The sequence below is a fragment of the Molossus molossus genome, unplaced genomic scaffold (assembly GCF_014108415.1).
Source record: "Molossus molossus isolate mMolMol1 unplaced genomic scaffold, mMolMol1.p scaffold_m16_p_24, whole genome shotgun sequence".
In the NCBI taxonomy this organism is placed as follows: domain Eukaryota; kingdom Metazoa; phylum Chordata; class Mammalia; order Chiroptera; family Molossidae; genus Molossus; species Molossus molossus.
In genome coordinates, this window is record NW_023425360.1 from 12,728,645 (window position 1) to 12,753,225 (window position 24,581).

Consider the following 24,581-nt stretch of genomic DNA (forward strand, 5'->3'; position numbering starts at 1 on the left):
ACTGGAGCCCGGCCGGTGTGGCTCAGTGGACTGAGTGTTGCCCCGTGGACTGGGAGGCCCTGGTTCAATTCCCGGTCAGGGCACATACCCAGGTTGTGGGCTCGATCCCCAGTAGGGGGCGCGCAGGAGGCAGCCGATCCATGTTTCTCTCTCACATCCATGTTTCTTTCTTTCTCTACAAAATCAATAAAAACATATTTAAAAAAAAAGAAAAAAAGGAGTGGAAAGGTGGCGCCCGCTCCTCCGTTAACAAACCAGCCACACAGACAGCTTCGTGATGAGTCAGGTTTATTGGTGATGTGAGCGAGTCTTCCTAAGGTGGGCAGCATGCAACACACAGGTGGTCACTCCTCGGGCACGGTGCCCGGGGGCTGCAGTTACTGCGGGTAAGGCTTCTTAATCACAGTGTATCTTCAGGGCCTGGGCCAGAGAGACTTCCAGACACAAGGACGTCGGTAACACTGAGCTCTAGGGGCGGAGCTGGACTAGGCTGGGCTGATGCACACGCTCCAATACTGCTTGTGTCAATGGCTCCCGGCTGTCCCCAAGTGGCACCGGGCGAGTTTCGGGGGTTCTGTGTTTTCTGGGGGGAGCACGTGTGTGTAGACAGAGTGTAAGCAGAGGGCCGACACCCGGGCTGCCTCCTTGTCCCCAGGGAGTCTACGGAGACCAGAGCACAGGCGAGGTCACGGGTCATCCGAAAACCCTCGAGTCTGAAGGACGGCTGGTCAAAATTCAAAGTCAAACCAGCGGGTTTGCTAAATCGTTATGGAATTCTGCTGTGTGGCCATGATCTTTTATTTAACTCAGGAACGGTCCTCTGTCCAAGTTCAGTACAACCGCGTGTTCCCAAACGGCACTCACAGGATGTCCCGAGAGCCAGCTGCCGGAGGACACAGCAGCGGCACCACCAGCCCGTCGGGGGCCGTCGGGCCTCCCGAGGCCCCGCCTCTGCTGCCCAGGCGCTGGCTGTGGACCCCCTCGTGGCCACACCCGAAACACCGCACTCATTCACAGCCTCGGACAGACATCCACAGCACACGGAGGCACAACACACACCTCGTCAGTCGCAATGAGAAAACGGATCAGGACGCAGCAAATACTTGACTGTTTTACAAAGATTGTTCCTGGACTCTCCTTTGATATAGGCAGACCCCTTGTTTGTCAGGAAAAAAGAAGTGGGTGGTCAGGGGATCCCTTCAGGGCAGCCAGCGTCCCTGGTGGGTGTGGGGTCAGGTCCTGGGTCCGGCCTCCGGCTCCTGGGCCCAGGCAGCGGGGGGCCTAGATGTACAGCGGGGTCTCCTGGCCCGTGAGCAGCCGGAACATGGCAGCGGGCATGGTCTTCATGTGGATCTGCAGAGAGAGGGGGTGACAGCCTCCTTCCCCCCTCTTGCTCCCTCCCCCACTTCTCCCTCCCTGGCCTCTCCGGCCCCAAAGCCAGCGGCTGTGCCGATCCCTGAAGGTTTTCAGGGTACAGGAAGAATGACCCCATGGTCATCACCAAGGATGGCGATGTGGACACCCCAACGCCGCAGACTGCTCCCCGGCCCCACCCAGGGCTTCAGCCTCGTCTACCTGAAAAGCAGTTTTCCCTCCAGCCCAAGCTAACGCCAGGCGGGTGGCAGACGGGACTCGGAACGGTGGCCCGTTGGCCCTCCGCGGGGTCGGGGCAGCTCACCTCTCCGACTGAGTTGGACAGAGCCTGCACAATCTTCTCGTGGGCTGTGGCTACCACGCTCTGCCCGTTGATCTCGATGATGCGGTGGCCCACGCGGACGCCCCCTCGCTCGGCGATGCCTCCCCGCATGAGGCTGCAGATCTAAGCAAAACTGGTGCCAGTCAGCACCTGTGCCCGCCACGCCCGCCAGGCACTCGCTCTTGTCCCTGCCGGGGGAGAAGCCCCCCCGACCCACGCGGCCTGTGCAGCTACTGTCTCTGAGGTTCTCACGTCCTCTTAGGGGTCCTCATACCTAAGGGCAGGGAACCCCAACTGGAGTCAGAAAGGGTGAAACTGGTCAACACCCTGCGAGGTTGGGAGGCCCAGCTGTGGGCAGTGGACACCCGGGCGGGACGGCCAGGCCCTGCTCCGCCTCGCTGTCCTTGTCACTCCACAGCAAGGTTCTGCAACACCCAAGACTCCTCCGCGCCCTGGGGTGACCGCCTCCTCTCGGGGATCCTGCCTGTCATAGCCACTCTCATCCAACCCCAGCTGGAATTTGGGGGGCAGGCTGGCGGAGGGGCGGAAGTCTCCAGCTGGGACCCAGAGCTGCCGACTTCACAGGGTGCCCTTCTCAGAAGGAAGGCGGGTGACTCCCGGCTGGAGACGGCGTCACTTCTTGGACGGCATCGCGGGGAGAGAGGAGGTGGCCGTTTAGAAAAAGCGTTAACTGGGTCACCCCGAGCCCGCCTGCAAACGGACGCGTTGTACTTTGAGTGTAATGAAGCTGAAAATGGAAAAGGCGCTTGAGCAAGACCAACTCAGATGTCGGCAAACTTCTCCGGGGCTCTGGGGAACCTGGCGCCGGTACAGCTCTGGCAGCGGGCACCGCGGTCTCCGTGGGAGGAGCCTGGCCGCTGGCCGTCAAGGCCTCGGATGCACTTCTGGGGCATGGGCACTGGTGCCCCAGGCCGAGATACACACAGGTCGCCTCTGCGCTGCTCACAGGTGCCACCATGCCACGCCCACGTCCCCGGCTGAGCAGTGTCTGACAATGGGCAGGCGTGCTCCCCAGGACAGCCAGCCTCAGGCCCATGCTGGCCCTTCCAGCTGGGAGCCTCGGGACAAGTGACCACCTCCCTGTGAGACGGTGACAGAACGCCATCTGTGCCCGCACCACCCTCCAGCCCCACAGCTTCGCGATAAGAGCTGGTCCGTGGGGCGGCTTTCACCGCCTGGTTCCTAACACTGACAGACAGATGGACCGGGGCTTAGCAGCACTTGCAGCGATGAAGCCAGACCGACGAGAAAGCAGGTGTCCTGCGCCCACGGTCACAGCAGCACCATTTCCCAGCCAGAGGTGGAAGAGGTTCTCGGGCGTTTGCCGTGAGCATCTCTGCCACAAGCGAGGGGGGCGTGGGGAGCACCTGTTACTCAGCAAGCCTGCCGACACGGGACAGAGCTGGGCCTCGAACCCCAGCTGCAGTCTCCCAGCTCCGGGGACCCGCGCTGCGGCACCCGACATTCGCCGTGGCCGTTCTGGAAGGTTTTCCCAGAACCAGGGAAACGGAACTCACCCTGGCCCAGTGCAGGTCCAAAAGGAAATGGGAACTTAGCAACGAAGAACTCTGGCCTGAGAAACAGGCACAGCTTTGGGGACAGACCAACAGTCACTCAAGTTCCACGTCACCTCCTCCTGGAAGCCCTCCGGCCTCCTCCATGCCTGGCACAGCATCTGACACAGGGCGGAAACCTCACGCACGCGAATGAATGGGCGAGTGAATGCATGAATGAATGACCAAACGCGTGGATCCCTGCTGGCTGAACAGTGAGTCTGACGCTGCCACACTGCAGAGGCTGGAAGGGACCCTGTGCCTCCCCCTGAGCAGGTGTCTGCAGAGAGCGGCCATCACGGCACAAGGGGGCGAGGGCAGGGCTGGAGGGACCTCCCTCCCTGCCTGGCCTGCAAGGGGCTAGATGTGGGCCTGTCCCCCAGCTCCCTGCACCCGGTCCCCGGAAGAGGCGCCAAGGACAGAGAAGCAGACTCACAATTCCGTTCTGCACGCTGAAGCCCAGCTGGTACTTGAGGTCTGGCCGCTTGATGAGGACCGTGGTGACCGGCGGGCAGCTGACGATGTTGAGCTTCACCTGCGTCTGGTTCTTCAGACCCTGAGGAGCAGGAAGACGGGGGTCACAGGGGAGCACGGCCTCGCTGGCCCGGGGACGGGGCCACCGGCACGGGCAGAGCCTGGGGCGGCAGCCACCTCCCGGCCTCAGTGTCCCGCTGCGAGGGTAGGGCACCGCCCTCCCAGACCCGTGTGTGCTCTGAGTGCCCTCTGCTATGGGCAAAAGCAGCTGCCGGAGCCAGACGCCAGGCTGTGACATGGTGCACAGCCACCGGCCAGTTCCCGGCAATGCAGAGGGACCCTTCGTGTGGGAAGGGCTGTTCTGACACCCCTCAGAGGACACAGCTCCCAGTGACGGATGGGTGGGGTGGGGGCGGAGCGCCCTGCTGGTGTCCACCCCAGGCGGGCCAGCTGGAGCCAAAGGCAGCTTCCGGCGCAGAGAACATGCGCCCCGGGCAGAGGTTCTGGGAGGTGAGGATGCTCAAGCCTCCCCATGGCTCCCGCCCGCTCCCTGCAGGTGGCTCCCAGCTGCCTGGAGGGGGTGGACGGACCTACACACGCACGAACACAGCAGAGCCTGGTGGCCAAGTGCTCAGGAACCATGACCCTGAGGGAGGCCCATGCTGCCCCAGCCCCGGGCACCACTGGCTGAGCTAAGTCTCATGCCTGCCCGCCTGTTTCTGAGGTCGCCTGTCCGGTGGACACCCTGGTGGGCCTGCGCCTGGGGTCGGGCTCGGAGGAGTGAGTGGCCTCCAGCACCAACCCCACAGGCGGTGGGGACAGACCACAGACCGACACCCGACCTTCAGGTGCTGTAAGCTGCAGGATCACAGCTCAAACCCTCAGAGGGGCCTCTTTGCGTGAGACCCGCCTCCCGGCCGCACGAGGGGCGACCAGCCCTCCGCCTGCCCAGGAGGTGCCCCGCACGTGCTCACCTGGCAGGTCCCGGCACACGGCGACTTGGTCACCCTGCATCGGTGGGGCCTGAGCCCTTGCCCGGGGTCCGTGTGGCTCAGCAGTGAGCTGAGTGAACCCGACCTGCCTCTCACCTCCGGGCAGCGGGTCCTGCTCTGACCTCAACGGTGTGGCACAGGCTCAGGCGGGTCTCCGAACTCAGAATCGAGGACAGTGGGGAGGGCTGGTGACCACCGCGTCGGACCCTGGGCGCCTACCTTGATGATGCCCTGGCAGGTGGCCAGGGGCAGCCCCACCAGGCTGGTGCCGTTGATGGACATGATCTGGTCCCCGATGCTCAGCTTCCCCGAGCGGGCGGCGGGGCCCCCGTTCAGCATGTTGGCCAGGATCACCGTGGGCAGGATGGAGCCCCAGCCCGACTCCACCACCACCACACCCAGGATCTCTCCCTTGTGCTTCTCCAGCTGCAGCTGTGAGGACAGCGGCAGGTCAGGGGCGCCGAGGTGGGGCTGGGGCTGCAGCCACCCCGCCCGGCCCCGCTGACTCCCGAGCCCTCCCGGGCCCACCCGCCGCGCTGGGAACCATGCCGGCCTTGCCTCCCCAGCCCAGCCCAGCCCAGCCTCTGCCTGGTGCTGCTTCCCTCGGCCTCCCAACCCCTGGAGGGGGTTCTCCGAGTTCTCCGAGTTCGAGACTCCAGGACTCCACCCTGACCCCGGTTTGCTTCTGTCTAGAAAAGTCCTTCTTATTTCCTCTCGGCTTCAAGGGTTACTCTGTCAGATAATTCAGCAGCCGGCGTCCAGGGGACCCCCAGGGCATCAGCCCCTGTCCCAGGAGACCCCGGTGTTCACTCCTGGCAGCTGCCCCAAGGTCCCTGCTGACAAGAGGCCTCCCAGAGGCTTCTCTGTGTGCTGGGTGCCCGCTGGGGGGTAACAGCAGCATTAAGGGCCCATTTCAAGGTCATGAAGACCGAGTGTGACAGCTTCTCTGTTAGAAGAGCACCTCATCTCACACACTGCTCAGCTCCCGGGCAGGACAAGCTGCAGGTCTGGGCACATTGCGGTGGCGGTGGAGGCGGGTCTGTGCCCAGGCCACGCGGCCTGCTCGGGCCCTCTGCGTGCGAGCTGACCTGGAGCGAGCTGGGCGCGGCTGCGGCGGCTCATGCAGGAGTCTCCCCGGCTCCGCTCACCTCCTTACAGTTCTCCGAGTTTGAGAAGTGGATGAGGTCATCGTTGTACATCTCCTGGGTGTTGATGATGTCGCTGTACTCCTTCTGGCTCAGGTCCTCGGGGTTGATGCCGTTGGCCCGCAGGAACTCCTGGTAGGCCACGCTGAAGGCCTGGCCGATGGACTGGGCAATCAGCTGGGCCTGGGGGAGGGGCAGCCTTAGCGACCAGCGTGCACACGGCTCCGCCTCAGAGGGGCTTCCGCAGCAGCGCGGGGTGCACGGGGCCCTCGAGAGGAGCTGGGGGCCCTCTTCCACTGACAGCTGTCTTCCACCAACACCCCTCCGTGGGGTGAACTTCCTGCTCCAGGACCTGTGCGGACCTGGTCCTGACCGCCCCACCTGAGCCGCTCTAAGGCCTAGGCGGTCCAGGACAGAGCATGGGGTCAAACAGTCTGCAAGAACCTGCACGTCCGAGGTCGCGCTGCTCCCTTGGTGGCCACTGCACTTCCTTCCCACCCGTCTCCGTCCCAGGACACCTGAGCTGTGTTCTCGGGAGCGTCACAGATGCTGCTGGTGGTCTGCCCATCGGCCCTGTCTCCCAGCAGCAGAACCCGGGGCCAGCCGGGCCTCCTCCCACCCAGCAGCTCTGGTCTACCTCCCCTGCCACTGTCCCCCAGCTGCCATCGAGGGGGCCTCAGCAATGGGCACCCCCAGCAAGCCTCGGGGTAACGGGACCCGAAAGCAAGTGAAAACGCGAGCTCTGGCCTGTCCAGCGAAGTCCCCCTGTGACCACGCCCACTGCCTCATTCAGGGGCGGCGAGCCGGGCCTGGGACGAGGCTGGCAGGGCCCGGAGGCTTTCCTTACACAGTGCGCATCGCAGACTGACCCGCCCTCCCCTTCTGGACCTGGGCACACCCCAGGAAGGGCCAGCCCATGTTCGCTCAGCGCAACGAGCCCAGTTCCCTCCCCAGACCAGCATCTGGGTGCTGCTGCCCAGAGGGGCAGAGGCACAGAGCCCAGGGACCACCAGGTGGCGCCCAGGGACCACCAGGGGATGCCACCGGCTGGCACAGCTAAGAGCACTGCTGAGGCCCCAGCAGAAGCTGGAAATCAGGCCTGGGGGGAGGGGGCAGGGCGGAGGGGACCGGGAGGCCAGAACCCGCCCCACCGCACCCAGGCCTCAGGGTCCATCTCCATCTGACCGAGGTGCCCGGGCTGGGAAGGGTGGTCTGAGAGCATGGCTCCCTTCACCCTGAGACACCCTCAAGTCCGCATGTGAACAAGTGACCCTTCCGAGTGTTCAGGGAGGAGAGAGGCTTTTCTAAAAACTGTCCTCTGGCCACAGCCAGAAGCACTCAGCATTAGCAAGACCCGCCTGCAGGGGGCAGCAGGAGGCCCGGTGCCTGCCCCCCAGCTCCCTGCTTGGCCCTGCAGCTCCCTCTCCGCTGTCTCTCCCACTGCCAGGCTCAGCAAGGGGCTTGCACCCCATCAAGGGGGAATCCGAGGCTTTCTGCCCCCTGGCGAGTCTACCGCATCCTAAACGCCAGAATCGTTTTTTAACCTGTGAAGACCGGAGTGGCCCTGAGCGAACGGAGTGGCCCTGAGCGAAGGCAGAGCCAGACTCAGGTGCGGCTGCGCCTCCCTCAACGCGGCCCTGCCAGGCGACAGCGTGCGTCCTGACGGCAGCAGAGTCGGCCAAGGGCTGCTCTGCGCCAGGCGGAAAGGTGTGTGTGTGTAGGGGGGCCTTCTGCAGCCAGCCAGCTCCCCGGTGCCTTTAACTACGGCTCAGGTTAGAAATGGCCCCTGCAGAACTTGCATAAAGCGAAACAAAACCGTGTTCACAGTCTCTGCCCGTGATGGTGCCCAGCACTGCCGCACGGCTTCCGAGGAGCCCGGGGTCCCGGGGTCCCGCGGGGCCCACACCGGGGTTACTCACGTCCTCAGACTCGAACACGTGGCAGATCATCTTGTACTGCTTCTTCCCCTCCTGGGCCCCCGGCGTGGTCTCGATGCAGTCCTGGGAGGCCGAGCGGGGCATGCGCCGCCGGGCCATCAGCACCACGATGTTCCCGATGTCGGCGATGTAGGAGATGGTGCGCAAGGCGTGGTCCATCATGGCTTCCTGTGGGCAGAGGGTGAGGGCCCACATGAGGGAGCGCAGTGGGCAGCAAGCCAGCCACGAACACTCGAGCCCGGCCGGTGTGGCTCAGCGGACGGAGCGTCATCCCACGGACTGAGAGGTCCCGGTTCAATTCCCCGTCGGGGAACATGCCTGGGTCCTGACCCCCCGAAGGGGCCGTGCAGGAGGTGGCCAATCCATGTTTTTCTCTCACATTGATGTTTCTCTATCTCTCCCTTCCCCTCTTAAAAAAAAAACAAAAAACAATAAAAACATTTTTTTTAAAAAAAGAGCATGGAGTTCACAGTGCTCAGCCTCAACCTGACTGCCGGTTGGGGCCGGACCATTGGTCACTGTGAAGGGGCCTCCTGCCCGGAAGCCAGTACCCACCACCTCCCCAAAGCACAGCCTCTAAATAAACGATCGCCAGCCCTTGCTAAATGCCCCCTGGGGGACAAACTGCCCCAGGTTGGGAATCACTGCTTTTGAGCACAGAGCACGTCAGGGTGGTGATTTCTGCTCCAGTCTGGGTGGGGCTCTTGGTCCCCGAGGAGCCTGACCCACCTGAGCAGAGACGACCATGGCTTTGGAGAAGGGTCCCCTCCCTGCAAAGCACGTGCCTGGCCCAGACTCCTGCCCAGTGGAGGAGGGAAGCTTGGCGGCCAGTGTTTCCCACAGATGAGGGGTCAGGGGTCCAGGCAGCCCGGGCTGGGTCAGGGGCACCGAGGCAGCTCACCGGCCCCATCGATGGGTCTCCGCCGCCACTCAAACCCCTCAGCCCCTGGCAAGTCCGTCACTGTCCATGGCTTTTGTCATCGGACAGGAGTCTCCCTGTCACGCCGCCCTGGCCTGAGAGACGCCCAGGGTGCCCATGCAGCCAGACCGTGTCCTGGGGTCCCCGCGTGGGGCGTCCATCGTTCATTTACACGAACTTGAACAGCCGTCTTCAAAGGCTCACCTGTGTGTCCGCATTTAACACCTTGATCCTCTGGGTGGAGATGAAGAGGTCCACTTCCGCCAGAGTCTGGGCGTCCCCCTCGGAACTCTAGGGGAGGACAGTGGACACTGTTACAGATCAAAAGAAACAGCCCGAACAAAGCCCACAAGACTCCGAAGGGCCCGAGCACCCCTAAAGGGACCCGCGCTCCGGCGCGAGCAGCTGACGCCTGCGCCTTCCGAGCAGCCGGTCTGCAGGGGAGGAGGGAGGGCGCTCCGGCGATGAGCACGGGGGGAGCGGGGCCTGTGCACGGCGCCCAGCCGCCCGGAGAGCAGGCTGTCGCTCGGAAAAGTGTCTGCAGCCACGGGGATCAAGCCCGGCAAAGACGTGGTCTGTGTCCCTGGGCCCCATTCCTCCGCGTTGATTCTACGCATCCCCAGGAAATGGGGAAGGGATTTCCGAAGACGCTGGATTAAAATGTCAGCATTTTCTTCCGACTGAAACAGTCACAATCACGCCCACCCTCCCACCCCCAGCAGGCTTGGTCCCCGTTTTCCAAACACCCCAATGGGAGCAAGACCCGACTGGACCGCGTGCTGCGCTCTGACGCAGGACAGGCCGGAAGACGCTGTCACACAGCACCCGTGTCACCTCCTGGAGGATGCTCATCGTCGGGCCATGAGTTATGTGCACACGGAAGGTTCCGGAAGCTGAGAGAACGACTCAGGGTCTGCCCCCGAAACCAGGACAGCCTCTCACTGGCTGTGCATCTGCGGGAACCCTAATCGCTTCTGCACAGCGGAGATAACACATCAGTGCCTTTGGTTTGCTGACTGCAGTAAATGAGTCTCTGCGGCCCCTCGGGAGCCTGTGGCGCTCTATCTTCCCTTCCAGAGCGTGGAAACTGCGATTTAATTCCTCGCTAGAAAATCTGGAATCAAAACCGCCCCTGCTGACAATTCCTCAGAGATTGTGACTTGCAAGGGGCCCCACGCTAAGACGACAGACCCGTGTTTTCGCTCAGTGTTCAAGGCAAAGGGCTCCCGGGCGTCCGGCCCACCGCCGGTCACCTGCTCTCAAATGACGACCCGGACCAGGGAACCCAAAACATGCGGCTGAAGACCAGTCTGCAGGACCGTGGAGGGATCACTTTCCCTCGATTTCAAAACCGGGCTTCCTGCTGTCATGCAGACGTTTGGGAAGGTGGTTCTGGGTTGTTGCCAGAACCTTCTTGGGGAAAGCAGGTCTGGACAGAACTAGAGCAGAAACTCTGCCGGTGGCCCGACAGTTTTCCGACAGTTTTGGAGGAAGCGTGAGCTGCACTCGAGCTGGAGAGGGGACGTATGAAGCTGAACCCCGACCACGAACGGGGCGGGCAAGGTCTCCCGGCATACTCCCCGCTGGGGAAGTGGGGAGCAGCATCAATGCAGATCCTACAGGGGACACCAGACAATGGGTGGGCACGTCTGTGGATGGGGGCCCTGACCCTGGTCACCAGTGGGTCTGTGCGTGGGGTGGCTCTCTGCTGGGGACACCCCCCACTCCCGGGGCTCAGGTTCACAGAGCACCTCTCATCATCAGCTGTGGGCAGACCAGAAAAGGGGCTCTTGGCAGTGACCCTGAGCATCTCCCCGCCGGGAAGGAAGGACAGCCCTTCCTGGAGATGATTTGTTGCCTTGGCTGCCGCTGAGGCTGCTCTGAGCCCCATCTGCCTGCGCCCAGACATGAGGACAGGCTGCCGTCCACAGGCAGGGAAGTGTCACTGTGGGGGGAGGGGAGCCCCCAGAAGGGTCCTGCGCCGCACCCCAGAAAATGACGTCCCGGGGGGATGGAAGACTAAACCTCTGCTCTATCAGGAGGGCGGGGAGAGAGGGCTCAGCATTTACCCAACGACCAGGTTTACAAACAAGGACTGAAGATCAAACCAATTTTTGAAAGTCTGTCCACGCTCCAGAGACTTTTCAATAAAGAAAGCATCTCATGGGCAAACTGGAACTTCTCATCAACCAGATTTAGTAAATTAAACTTAATGAGTCTTTAAATATCTGAACGATTTAATTAATTCTCTACAGGAGGCCCAGCAACTAAACAGATCACGTGGACTTACCGATTGCCACGTTTAAAAACATCTGTGTGAAAAACAGTAACATCCCAGCATTAACCATGTTCTGGCACATGCCAGTGTACAGACACTTAAACAATTTTTGGTTTTTTAAAACATATTTTTTCTTTACTGATTTGAGACAGATAAAAACATCAATGAGAGAGAACATGGATTGGCCGCCTCCTGCACGCCCCCCACTGGGGATCAGGCCCACAACCTGGGCATGTGCCCTGACCGGGAATCGAACCAACGACCTCTTGGTGCAGGGTCAATGCTCAACCACTGAGCCACACTGGCCAGGCTTAAAAAAAATTTTTTTTTTTTAAAAAGGGCAATAAGTACCCTGATCAGTCTGGCTCAGTGGTTGGAGCGTCAGCCTGCAGACCAAAGAGTCGTGGGTTCAATTCTGGTCAAGGGTACATACCTCAGTTGTGGTTCATCCCCGGCCCTGGTCGGGGTCATGCGGGAGGCAACCAGTTGATGGATCTCTCTCACGTTGATGTTTCTATCTCTGTTCCCCCCCCCCCCGCACCTCCCTCCCAATCTAGCTAAAGATAAATGGAAAAATACCCTCAGGTGAAGATTTAAAAAAATGGGCAATGAGCTCAGCCGGTGTGGCTCAGTGGTTGAGCATGACCCATGCACCTGGTTTGATTCCCGGTCAGGGCACATGCCCAGGTTGTGGGCCTGATCCCCAGTGGGGGGCCTGCAGGAGGCGGCCAATCGATGTTCTCACTCATCGATGTTTCTATCTCTCTCCTTCTCCCTTCCTCTCTCTCTAAAATCAATAATAATATCAAAAAAATTTTTTTTTATTAAAAAGGGCAAAGATTAAATTCTTCTGTCTGAGGGCGGTTAAAAAATATATCCATGGTTTCATCCAAAATCTAGCATTTACCCACAAGGGAAGAGGACATGCCAATTGCCATGTTATCTGTTTGTGGGACCCCCGCCCCCGCACAGGACAAGCCACAGAAGCACAAGCAGCCCCCCAGCCCCACACACCGCTTTTTTCTTGATTTTAGCCGCTTTCTGCATCCTCTGAACAGCATGTAAAGAAAGGAAGAATGGTGGTTGCCGAGAAGGAAGGGGCAGCAGAGTTATTTCGTTTTACGGTCAACACCCCAGCGCTCAGACCTCGTGCCCAGGGACAGAGAAGCAGCCACCACCTCGAGGGGCACACGGCCCTCAAGTGCTGGAGGTTCCTAATAGCGGGGCCACGAGGGGTCGGCCGCCGGGCTCCAGGGCAGAACAGCAGGCTCCGGGCTGCCTTTGCGGGGCTCGTGCCTGGGACCCCCTTCCCTCTGCTAACAGAGCTCGGTGTGTCCGGTTTCTCACCCCGCAGGGCAGCAGCACCCCCACACCACCGCACCCCGACCCCATCAGCTTTGCGGACGTGGCCTCATCTTCTTGCCCAGCTGCACCCGGCCTCCAAACTCGGGCGACCAACCCGGAGCTGTGAGGATGCCCGAGCTTTTCCTGACGCCACGAATCGAACTGAACCGTGAGGTCAGCTCCCCGTCTGCAAGCAGCACCTGGACGGCTGTGCAGGCCCCAGGCTGCGCCCGGGATTCAGACTGCACGCCAGTCAGCGTCGTCCTCAACGTCCTACTTCTGGGTGGCCCGGTGGCAGCCCTCACTAAGGAGCCTGCTGCCCGTGTGCCCAGCCCGGCACCGTCCCATCCAAGGCTGTGGGTCAGAGCTGGTCACGGTGCGTGTCCTGCCCGCCCCCACCCAGGCTCCCCGCGAGCCCACCCCACCTTGACCCGGCTGACGGCCTCCTGGGCTTGCACCATCCTGATGTTTTTGGACGGGTTCCGTTCCGAGAGCAGCTGGGTGGACCCCAGGTAGTTGGCGGCGAAGATGATCCCGTCAATGAGGTCCTCTGGCTCGCAAGGCCCTGGCACTGAAGGAGCACAGTTAGCGCTGCCCCACAGGACGGCCACGCCCCGGGTCAGGGACGAAGACGGGCTGTCTGCAGCAGGCGGGGCGCTGGGCTCCCCCACCGTGCCACCACCACGCGGCCAGAACACCCCATGCAAACTGTCACACGAGGGACCTCCGTCACCTCCAGGTGACAGCCCGGGGCTGCCATCCCAGAGGGCTCCCACTCCCTGCACACAGCATTTCCACACCTGCCCCGGGGCCCCTAGAACTCAGGGTGGTGATGGGAACTGCTGTCACCCTGCGATCCTCCTGAGCCTCCTCGGCTCGGTGCTGCAGGCTCCTGGTCCTCCCACCCCCCACACTCGGTCAGGCTGGCAGCTGTGGCCCTAGCACCGGGACGTCCCGCCACGGGGAGGACTGTTCTGTCTCCACACTGCTCAGGACAGGAGTGACATGTGGCTCTGAGCCCCTCCACCACGGCACCTGAAGACCTGAGCCGCCCAGCTCTGAGTGTTCATGCACACACAGCCACGTGTGGCCGGCGGCTCCTGTGCTGGACAGCGGGTGGCAGGGCGCGGGTGGGACGCAGCTCAGGCTCTGCGACTCGCACACTTGGTCACCTCGGTGTCCCGCAAGTCTGGGCCTCCCCACCCAGGCTGCTCAGGCACTGGGAGCTCAGAGAGTGGCAGGCTGTCATCTGAGCCGTGACAACCAACTCCAGATTTGGGACCAGTTTTCCAAACGACTGTCTGCAACAGTTGTGCCCTTTAAACCACGGCAGAAAGCCACGCACACAGCCAGGAGGCCTGGGCGTCACCTGAACACACCTCAGCTCTGGGGACCTTCGGTGGAAGTTTAGATCGGGTCACTGCGGTGGCCGTCAGCCTGCAGCTGCGGCCTGCGGACACCCCGGGCTCACACAGCAGACACCGGGAGACGGGAGCGAGGCAGCACCCTGCACCCAAGCCATCTCATCGAGTGCGTAAGAGCAAGGCGCGGAGTTTAAGACACCTGATGCCATGACGGGCCCTGGCCACTCAGACAATTAGCTGGGTCAATAGATGTTGTCTCCAGGATCTACTAAGAAACGAAACAGCAGCCCTGGCTGGGTGGCTCAGTTGGTTGGCGCATCGTCCCAATAGGCCAGGGTTGCAGGTTGGATCCCTGGTCAGGGCACATACAAGAGACAACCAATGAATGTCCCAGTAAGTGGAACAATAAATCAATGTCTGTCTGTCTCTCTCTCAAATTAATCAATGCATTTTTTTTAATCTTTAAATTAAAAACAATTTTTTTTTTCTGTATTGATTTGAGAGTGGGAGGGAGAGAGAGAAACATCGATGAGAAAGAACATCAACTGGCCGCCTCCTGCATGCCCCCAGTGGGGATTGGGCCCACAACCTGGGCTTGTGCCCTGACTGGGAATCGAACCGATGACCTCTTGGTGCATGGGTCGATGCTCAATCACTGAGCCACGCCGGCTGGGCATTTTTCTTTTAATCGTTAAAAGAAAAGAAATGAAGCCCTGGCTGATGTAGCACAGTAGTTAGAGCATCGGCCCATGCACCCGCGGGTCTTGGATTTGATTCCCATTCACAGTCATGTACCTTGGTTGTCGGTTCGATCCCTGGCCCTGGTTGGGGGTATGTGTGGGAGGCAACAAATCGATGTGTCTCTCTCACGTCCATGTTTCTCTCTCTTTCTCGCTCTCTCTCTCCTCCTCTCCCTCTCCCTTCCCTCCCTCCCACTTTCTCTAAAAAAAATGTATCAATGGAAAAAATATCCTTGGGTGAGGATAAAAAAAAGAAGAAGAAAAGAAATAAAAAAGCAAAGTGCAGACCCACGAGGCAAGTTCAACATCTGTTTTAAGTACAACATCTGGACGTAGGTTTGTCCAGAAATGTGCTGAAAGGGTGCACAGGAAGGTTCCCTCTGCAGAGAGGGTCTGGGGTGTGCAGAGGGAAAACAGAAAGTGTCACAGGAATTTCTAACCCTTGTCTTGATCCAAGCACTAGTCACAAAAATCTTCACTAACCTCTACTAGTGAATAAAAGCAATTTTCAAACACATCTAAATCTATTTATGCTGACCAAATGGAGTACTAGAGATGAGTTCAAATGTCATGTGCATAGTGTGTACCACAAAGCTACAATAATCAAAACAGTGTGGCACTGGCACAAAAATGGATATAAATAAGTCCTTGCTTCTATGGTCACTTAACCTATGACAGAGGAGACAGGAATATACAGCGTCCTGGGTGAGTCCATGACTGAGGGTGTAATTGGATGCGACGGTCTAGCTGGTCTACCTTGCACTGACTAACTGGACCCCCCCCCCCCAACACACATATACCTGATAAGGGCCTGTAACCTTCAAGTAAGCAAATATGCAGGGACCCTGCCTTATTCTAGCACTGTCTCCACCTCCAAGGTGTGCTCTCTAAACACTGCAGGAGAAACCCCCTCCTCCAAAAAAGTACCAGGACCATTTGCTTTGACAGAAAACGCAACTAGCCCTGAAAGAGAAAGTTCAGAGCCACTTACCAGCCACAAAACTCGGAAAGGATGCCACCTTCTTTGTCTGTTGGGCAAAAAAAAGAGTAACAGTTACGAGCAGGTGGCCCGTACAACCGAGGCTGTGATGAGTGGCATCATGTGACAGGCTAATCCCGTGACTGACTGGCATCCCCAGGAGGTAATCTGGTCTCGTTCAGGCACCGTGGAGCATGGTAGGGGCACGTATAATCTACTTCCAGGGGGAAAACTTGTTCCCATAATTCTGAGGAATTAATTACGAGGTACAGAAGGCCAGCACCAACTATCACCTGGGGACCTAGAGACCATCCCACCCAGTGGTTCTCCAACCGGTGGGCATGAGAATGACCAGGGCATGGCTGTAAAAGCAAGACAAAGGGAACAGCACCCCACCCCATGCGAGGCCATTGCTAACCATCAATGTTATAAATTTCACCCAAATGATGTTATCCAGAAAAGGGGCGAACTTGTTTTCAGCCTCATTTTAGTAACCTCCATCATGGTGGTGTTGGTTTACATGGGATCACCTCTTAAATTATGTTGTTGGTTAAGAACGATGGTTCTCTTGCCCTGGCCAGTATGGCTCAGCAATTAGAGCGTCGGCCAAAGGATCAAAGGGTTTTGGGGTCGATTCCCAGTCAAGGGCATGTACCTGGGCTGCAGATTTGATGCTCGGCCCTGGTTGGGTTGTGTGGGAGGCAACTAATCGATGTGTCTCTCTAACATCGATGCTTTTCTCTCTCTCCCTCCCTCCCACTCTATCTAAAAATCAATAGAAAAAATATCCTTGGGTGAAGATTAAAAGAAAAGAACAGGCCCTGGCCGGTTTGGCTCAGCGGTTAGAGCGTTGGCCTGCGGTCCGGAGAGACCCGGGTTCGGTTCCCGCTAGGGGCACGTACTTCGGTTGCAGTTTGTCTCTGGCCCTGGTTGGTCGTGCGGGTGGCAGCCACTCGATGTGTCCCTTCACGTCGATGTTTCTCTCTCTCTCTCCCTCCCACTCTATCTGTGCAAAAAATGGAGAAATATCCTCGGGTGAGGATAAGAAAAAAAAAAGAAAGAAAGAAAAGAACAGTGGTTCTCAACCAGGATGACTTTGCTCCCTGTGGGGACATCTGGCAACATCTGTAGACATTTTTGGTTGTCGCAACTTGGCACCGCATGGGTAGAGACCAGGGGTGCTTGTAAACACCGCACGGTGCACAGGACAGCCCCTGGCTGGTCTTGCCCCAAATGTCAGCAGTACCACTCGGGTTCAGAACATGTCAGATAATGGGTAGAGGAAGCTGCAGTCAAATCTGGGAGCACCTACAACCCCCGATATGCTGTCACCAACATGTGAACACACAGGGTGCGAGCCTGAGTCAGCAGGGCCAGCCGCCCTCGCCTCCTCCCGTGACGGGGACACTCAGCTTTGCCTGACCTGGACTCCCTCCCCGAAGGCTCTGGGTGGGATGAGAACATTGTGGAGACCGAGCAGCCCACAGCAGGGTGGGCGGCCCCGACACTGGGGCCCTGGGCCAGAACTGGCATTTGTGGGAAAATTACCTCCGGGACGTTGTTGTTATCGACGGGCCCGTTGAGATCTGAGCGCTGCTGCTTCCTCAGCTGCTCCAAACCCTCGCAGACCTGGAGGCCGGGAAGAGAAGGGGAGATGGAATTCTCCCGTCAGAACAATCGACCAAGCTGCAGAACTGGAGGTGCAGTCTGACCCAGATCTGTGAACTGCCTGCGTGTGCACGTGTGTGTACATGCACACCGATCTAAACTGATGCAACTTCTCTTTCATTACGACGTCTGCCTGGCTACTTCTAAAATGTTCTTTGCATCATGTTTTCTAATGGCATTGACTTACTATTTTTAATTGTGGTAAAGCACCCATAATGCAAGATTTATGCACGTTAAGCATCTTTCTGGACTGCAGGCCGACGCTCTAACCACTGAGCCAAACCGGCCAGGACCATGTGAAGTGTCTTTTTTTTTTTTTTTTTATCCTCACCCGAGGATATTTTTCCATTTCTTGTACAGATAGAGTGGGAGGGAGAGAGAGGAAGGGAGAGAGAGAGAGAAACATCGACGTGAAGGGACACATTGAGTGGCTGCCACCCACACGACCAACCAGGGCCGGGGACAAACTGCAACCGAAGTACGTGCCCTTAGCGGGAACCAAACCCGGGTCTCTCCGGACCGCAGGCCGACGCTCTAACCGCTGAGCCAAACCGGCCAGGACCATGTTAAGTGTCTTTAAGTGCCTGGTTCAGCTACACATGGTTGCGTATCCATCACCATCATCATCTCCAGGACATCATCTTCCCACACTGAGACGGTCCCCGCAAACACGAACCTTCGTTCCCACACCCCAGCACCTGTGATCACCAGGGTGTCTCAATCAACGTGACGACTCTAGGAGCCTCGTACAAGCGGAATCAGACAGAATTTGTCCTTTGGAGTCTAGCTATTTCACTTAGCATGACGTCCTCAAAGCTCGTCCATGACGTAGCCTCTGTCAGACTCTTCTTCCTCTTAAGGCTGAATAAGATCTCACTGTGTATACAGATGACACTGTGGTCATACACTCAGCGGTCGATGGACGCTTGGGTTGTTTCTGCTTTCTGTCTACTGTGAATAATGCTTCTCTGAACATGGCTGTGCAGGTTTCTGTTAGAGACCATTGTCAGCCCTGTGGCTAAACACCCGGGTGGAGCTGCGGGGTCATACGGTTCTCTCTTTAATTTTGTGAGAAACCCCCAAACTTCTACAGCAGCTTCACCAGCCTCCCTTCCCATCCACTGTGTCCAAGAGTTAAAATCCTATTTCTAAAATGACTGAATTCTTGCCCTGGCTGGTTTGGCTCAGCGGTTAGAGCGTCGGCCTGCGGTCCGGAGAGACCCGGGTTCGGTTCCCGCTAAGGGCATGTACTTCGGTTGCAGTTTGTCCCCGGCCCTGGTTGGTCGTGCGGGTGGCAGCCACTCGATGTGTCCCTTCACGTCGATGTTTCTCTCTCTCTTCCTCTCTCCCCCTCCCACTCTACCTGAACAAAAAATAGAAAAATGTCCTCAGGTGAGGATAAAAAAAAATAAAATAAAATAAAATGCCCCAAGGACTTGACGTAAATCTTAAAGATGACACCACATTAAAATTCCTTTTACTTCAATTCAATAAAATGTAAAGCTTAGGGATATAAATATTTTTCTATGTATTCCTTTGTACCATCTAGCAGAGGGAAGCCAGACCCATAACATTAAAATCACTGTCCAAATCCCCAAGGGGGCTCTGGTAAACCAGCCTAAGTCAAGTCCAGAACTTTCTGGAAATAAATGGTCAAGCAGCAACAGTATGAAGATGATGAGGACGACACAGATGATGGTGAGTTATTTATAAATAAGTTTACACTTATAGTATAAATATATTACACGTTGTATTTATTTGTAAATGCATAAGTTAACGCTGTGCGTAACACCCTTTACCACGGGGATGGGCCGTCCCATCCCTGCTGTACAGGAGAGGAAACAGGTACTAGTGGCCAGGCTCCCACAGGCTTAGCAAGCAGTCACTGCCATGACCCTTGACTTCACTCAGTTGCTCTAGGAGGGTTAGCGTGTCCCCAAGTGGGGCTCTTAGACTTTCGATGATCCCCCACGCTGCACAGCCCTCCTTCCCTGGAGTGAACCCATCCTTCCTCTGATGCCCTGGGGCTGCCCCCAGTGAACCTCTGCTGACTCAGCTGAGCTGACGGTGCCCCCGCCCCCGCAGGGCTGTGCCTGGCCCGGGACCACTCCTGCGAGGGTCCCGCTGAGCCAGGCTTGTTCCCGAGCTCCTAGGTAACTCTCCCAGGGCCCCCCTGGCTCTGTTCTTCCCTCAACGGCCAAAGCACGTCGGGCCAAGTCTCCCAAAGGGGACTCCAGGGCTGGCTGTCACCTCAGACGCTGTTTCCATCCACCGTAAGTGAAGCTGATTCAGGACACCTGCCCAGAGGCCCCTCTGCTGTCCTGCCCCCTTAGTGACCATGGCAATATCTTACCTTCTTGTTTCAAAGAGATCTAACCTGGTGACCCTCCCTAGGCCGAGTTCACGAATTCATAGTCTGAAGGCCAGTACGGTCTCACTGGGAACCAGATGGACGGGCTCTAGACTCTAGACACTCCAAGGAAATCAACCAACGGCTGGGCCAGCAACACCCGCTGTAGACTGAATGTCTGTATCTCTCCAAATTCCCAAGTTGAAACTAACCTTCCAAGTGGTGGGATTGGGGAGGAGGGCCTTTGAAAGGTGATTAGGATTTGATGTGGTCGTGAGGGTGGAGCCCTCGGGAATGGGATTCATGCCCTTGGAAAGGGACCTCTGAGAGCCCGAGACCCTTCGCCATGCGAGGACACAGCGAGAAGACGGCCTCTGTGGACCAGGTCCTCACAAGACACCGGTCTGCTGGCTCCGTGACCTTGGACACCCAGCCTCAGAGCAGTGAGCAACAAATGTCCTCGTTTGTAAGCACCCCACCAGCCTGAACGGCCTGAGACACCCTCTGTGAACGTGGCAGCTTGGGCTGGAGCCGGGTGTCTCTGGTAGAGGCAGCACCATAGATGTAGCGTGACGGTCTCAGCAGGGTGCTAGGTACACGGGGGAGGAGGCAACACCGGGACAGCCACTCACCCGGCGCTCGGTGCCCGTGACAAACGGGAGAGGTGCTCCCTCTAGGGTGACACATGGTCGCAGGTCCACTTATCATGGCGACCCCCCCCCAAACTTCTATGGGCTCAAGCCTTCCCTCCGCATCAGCATTTTCTCAAACTCCCTCCCGACCACTCGTCGCCATGACAACCGCAGCTCACACTAAGGAAGCAGGGCTGTTTGCAAGGAGGCAGCAGAGTGGGCGTGTGCTACTTCTCCTCGGGAGATCCCATCTGCTGCTCGAATGTGCATCTCCGGGGAGGGAGGGGGCACGAGACGTAGCATCTGAAATGAACAAGGTTAGAGGCCCACGTGGACCCGGGGCTCCTGGCGTCTTAGATAAAGATGCTATTTAAATACCTTTATGCTTTCCTTCTAAAAATAGGACGCTGGCCAGGGCAGCTCTGGTCCCTTCGGCCACAGGACAAGCAGGGCCGTACGACTCTCTGGGTAACCATGATGCCATCCCCCAGGGAAGGTGGCGAGTGGAACATGGGAAGTGGACTGTGCTAACATGGCAGGGATGGCCCGCCCAGGGCCCCCACGGAGCTCTGGAAACAACAAGAACATGTGGCTCAGACTGGCCATTACCTGCCAGGACCAGGGACAGCTGTTCGGGGCTGAGATGGCCTGCCTGTAATAAAAACAGACTAATTTGAATAAATTGTTCTAATAAACATCTTGGCTCCCGTTGGTGACACTAAAGCCAGGGTTTTGGAAAGTGGCAATTCTGACTTTGCCTGCTTGACTTCACTGGAAACACAGCACTGCAACCCCATCGCTTTGCATAAAGTAACAGCCCACGAGCGCACACCTCTCGTGCTCATGGCATCCACGGGAAACGCCGAATGTCTCCCAGCCTCCTCCTGAATGATGAGCGGGTTGGTGACACAGAGCAGCAGCTCACAGCCAAGGCTGGCACAACTTCCCCAGGGGGACTGTCCTACCTCCCCTCACAGGTGACTCCGCATCAGAGAAATCCCAGGGCGGAGGAGTGATCAGTGAGGTGACAGCCTTCTCTGGAAATCATTCCACGTTCCCTGCTTTCAAAGGCGTTAATCATCCCTACTCATTGAATATTCCAACAAAGGCGCCTTCTTCCTTCGTCCAACTCAGGAGGGGTCAGCTGGGACTCTCTGTGTGACGGGTACTCCACACAGGATCCAGCCAAGGTCATAAACCGGCAGGGTCAGACTAAAGGTCTGGCTCAGCACCCTGGACAGCTCCCGCAAGCCTTCAACCTCCCTGATCTAGAGGTGGCTCAGAAAAAATGACAATGTTGTTCTTTTTCTTTCCTTCTTACGATTCAGGTTACCCCCGTGATATTTACCTGAAGAAGAATGGGAGCTCAGATACAGAATTTATTCTTGTAATGGTTATCCCCATGGGGGTGGCCATGTCTGATCAAAGCTGATCTGTTTAAAAGAATCATGACAACACCCGGCCAGTGTAGCTCAGAGGTTGAGCGTCGACCCATGCGCCAAGAGGTCGCCGTTTCAATTCCTGGTCAGGGCACATGCCCAGGTTGTGGGCCCGATCCCCAGTGGGGGGGCAGGCAGGAGGCAGCAAATCAATGTTCTCTCTCATCAGTGTCTCTATCTCTCCCTCCCTTCCTCTTTCTCAAAAATCAATAACAAAAACTTATAAAATAAAATAAATAAAAGAATTATGACAAAATCCACTGGGAAATGAGCCAGTGGGTCTGTCTGTTTGAATCTCTGGGCAGGCCTGTGAACGGGAGGGTTCCCTCCCAGACTCCCCTGCCCCCCACGAAATCATGGAACATAATAAGTACACTAAAAAGCTCTTCATTGTCTATCTGAAATCCACGTTGAACTGGGCATCTCGTCGCTACTTGCTAAATCTGCTGTCCCCTCCAGGGAAACTCCAAGTGGCACAGTCAGGGCCTGGCATTGTTCTCTGTGCCTTGTCTACCGAAATCTCCACCACCTCTGACCCCTGGCACCACCTGGCACGTCCTTCATCATTCGCTCTCCTCTTGGAGGCATGAAGGGGTGGGCGGTACTGGGGTGCCCAGCCCAGCACGCAAGGGCAGACCCACATTTTTCTAAACCGGCCTTTGTGTTTCAAGCCTCCAGGAAGCAGCATCCGTCCAAAGGCTGAGTCCCAAGGACAGTCCCAAGCCAGCACCTGCTGTGTGTCTTGTGTCGCACTGGGTGACCCTCCAGAACAGGAAGACGCACGTGAAATCCAGCACGGAGGTGGGACTCTGATCCTGCCAGCCTCGCACCCTCTCTGGGGCCCGCTTGGACACAAACACACAGGTGTGTGTGCAAAGGCAGTCCCTGCGTGATCACGCCTGAGGGGCGAAGAGGTGAGCCCGGAGGCCAAACCATCAGGGCAGCTTTTGAGAGGCTGTAAATCTTTCTACCCTTGGGCACTGCCGATGGGAATGTAAAACGCTCAGACACCGGGGGAAAGAGCTCACGGCTGCTCACACATCAGACCTTGCACTCCGGGGAATGGAGTCCCACCACGCAAGCAAAGCGCGCTGCAGGACCACAGCCCTGTGTTTGGTTTTGTTCCCTCTCAAAGAAAACGGGCACCACCCCTTTCTAAAACTGTGGGTGCAGCCAGCTTGGCTGCTGTGCCCCAGATTCCATGACTTTGCTGCAAACGCTGCACGCCACCCCCCCCCCTACCAGCTCCCTGATAATTCAAAGGTGAGAAGCCCCGTGTGAGCATTTCAATAACAGCGACGCTTCGAGGCAGAAGCAATCTCTCGACCCTGTAGCAGGCTCAGGCCAGCATTTCCCATGTCCCCTGACCGTCGCACACCCAGCCTTGAGCCCTGCACACATATTCCGAGAAAACTAGCCTGACGTGAAAAGTGAATGAAACGAGGTGTGAAAGGCAAAAGGACACCAACCCTGATAGTGGAATTCCCTTTCCAGGGGTGTTTTCTGTATTTAAGTTCCCCTCATCTCCACGGGCACCGTTCCCGCATCAAGTTGCTATGACCCCACTCTGCTCCCCAGGATGAGAATTTCTCTACTTCAATGTTACGGGTCCTAAATAACAAACACCTAAGTTCAGACTCAAGAGAACTAAGACTTCAAATGCTAACACCAAGTCCTGTGATTCACGGTTGGAAAAACAAGCTTAAGCAGCTAAAATGTACAGAAGACACCCAACCATCCTGTTAGCTTCTGTCAAATCTACCTGGTCAACTTCCATGAATATGCAAAATGGAATATTTTGCTTTTCTAAAGTTGAGGATAAGAAGAGAAAACAGAAGTAGCTGTTATTTTACTAGTGTATTTGACAACATAAATGTATTTTAATGACACTAAGTATGACGTCAACTATAAAGAGCCCAATGAAGGCCTGGGTTGGGGCAGGGGCTGGGAAGAGGGGAGTAAAGGGAGAGAAAATTGGGGGATATCTGTAATACTGTCAACAATAAAAAAGAAAAGAAAAAAGAATAATTTGGGATCCATGCTATCTCTTGCCACTCCTGCTGAGGTAGGACCACACTTGTTACGGGACAAGACCTAGAAGGAGAGAGAGAAGGCCTGTCCCTCCCACTCAGGGCGTGGCTGTCCTACTCATGATTCATTTGGATCCTGACTCTCCTCCTGAGACCCTCCCAGAGCTGTGCAGACCCACTGCCCTGTGACCACACACCAGTGTCCACAGGCCCACACAGGTGTGCTCAGCTCACCTGTACTGGGGAGACCCCAAACGACCTTTGATTGGCCCAGAATGTCTTTGCTTGTTGGATCCTGGTGACCCAGGTTCAGACCAGCTCAACTTGGTTTTAGATGATTAAAATTGGCTCAGACCATTAATGGGCCAGAAGCCTTTTCTTTTCTTTCTAATCGTGGTAAATACATATAAAATAAAGTTGATCACTGTCACCATTTTTAAGTGGACAGTGAAGTGGCATTAAGTGCATTCATACAGTTGTACAACCATCACGACCATCCATCCATTAAACCTCCCATTGTCCCCACCCCTAGCCCTGCCCACCACCATTCTACTTCTTGAATCTACGAATTTGATTCCTCTAGAAACCTCCTATGAGTGGAATCACACAGAATTCATCTTTTGTGGCTGATTTGTTTCACTTAACACAGTGTCTGTACACTTAGTCCATGTTGCAGCACAAGTCAGAATTTCCTGCCTTTTAAAGGCTGAATAAGATTCTATTTTATGTAAAAACCCTTTCTTTTGTGCTTTATCGCTAACTGTGGCACAAATCCTTCCACAGACACCAAACAAATTCATCAGGCCACGTTCTCTGAATATGGACCAAACTGCCCATATTTGATGATTTGGGATCATCTGGGTTAATTTACTTTTTTGTTCTTCTTGATGTTTAAAAGGGTATTGGAGATTAAATATGACTATTAGGCAAGAAAAACCTGAGGAAGCAATTTCTCTTCACCACATCTTCCGTAATTTGCAAATTCAGTGCAGCAAGAGGCGCCTTGAGCAATCACTTGTT

General features: G+C 56.9%; 1 protein-coding gene across 1 annotated transcript in view; it reads right to left on the reverse strand.

Moving 5' to 3' along the window:
- Positions 1-271: 271 nt before the first annotated feature.
- Positions 272-24,581, reverse strand: part of APBA2 (amyloid beta precursor protein binding family A member 2) — a 30,005-nt gene continuing 5,695 nt past the window's right edge. The window contains exons 3-13 of the mRNA XM_036277846.1: positions 16,991-17,071; positions 15,455-15,491; positions 12,785-12,930; positions 12,030-12,065; positions 8,942-9,028; positions 7,801-7,986; positions 5,885-6,064; positions 4,956-5,168; positions 3,707-3,826; positions 1,679-1,819; positions 272-1,353 (exon numbers count right to left, since the gene is read on the reverse strand). Coding sequence (XP_036133739.1) covers positions 1,282-1,353; positions 1,679-1,819; positions 3,707-3,826; positions 4,956-5,168; positions 5,885-6,064; positions 7,801-7,986; positions 8,942-9,028; positions 12,030-12,065; positions 12,785-12,930; positions 15,455-15,491; positions 16,991-17,071 — 1,299 coding nt within the window. The 3' untranslated portion in view covers positions 272-1,281. The remainder of the gene's footprint in view (positions 1,354-1,678; positions 1,820-3,706; positions 3,827-4,955; positions 5,169-5,884; positions 6,065-7,800; positions 7,987-8,941; positions 9,029-12,029; positions 12,066-12,784; positions 12,931-15,454; positions 15,492-16,990; positions 17,072-24,581) is intronic.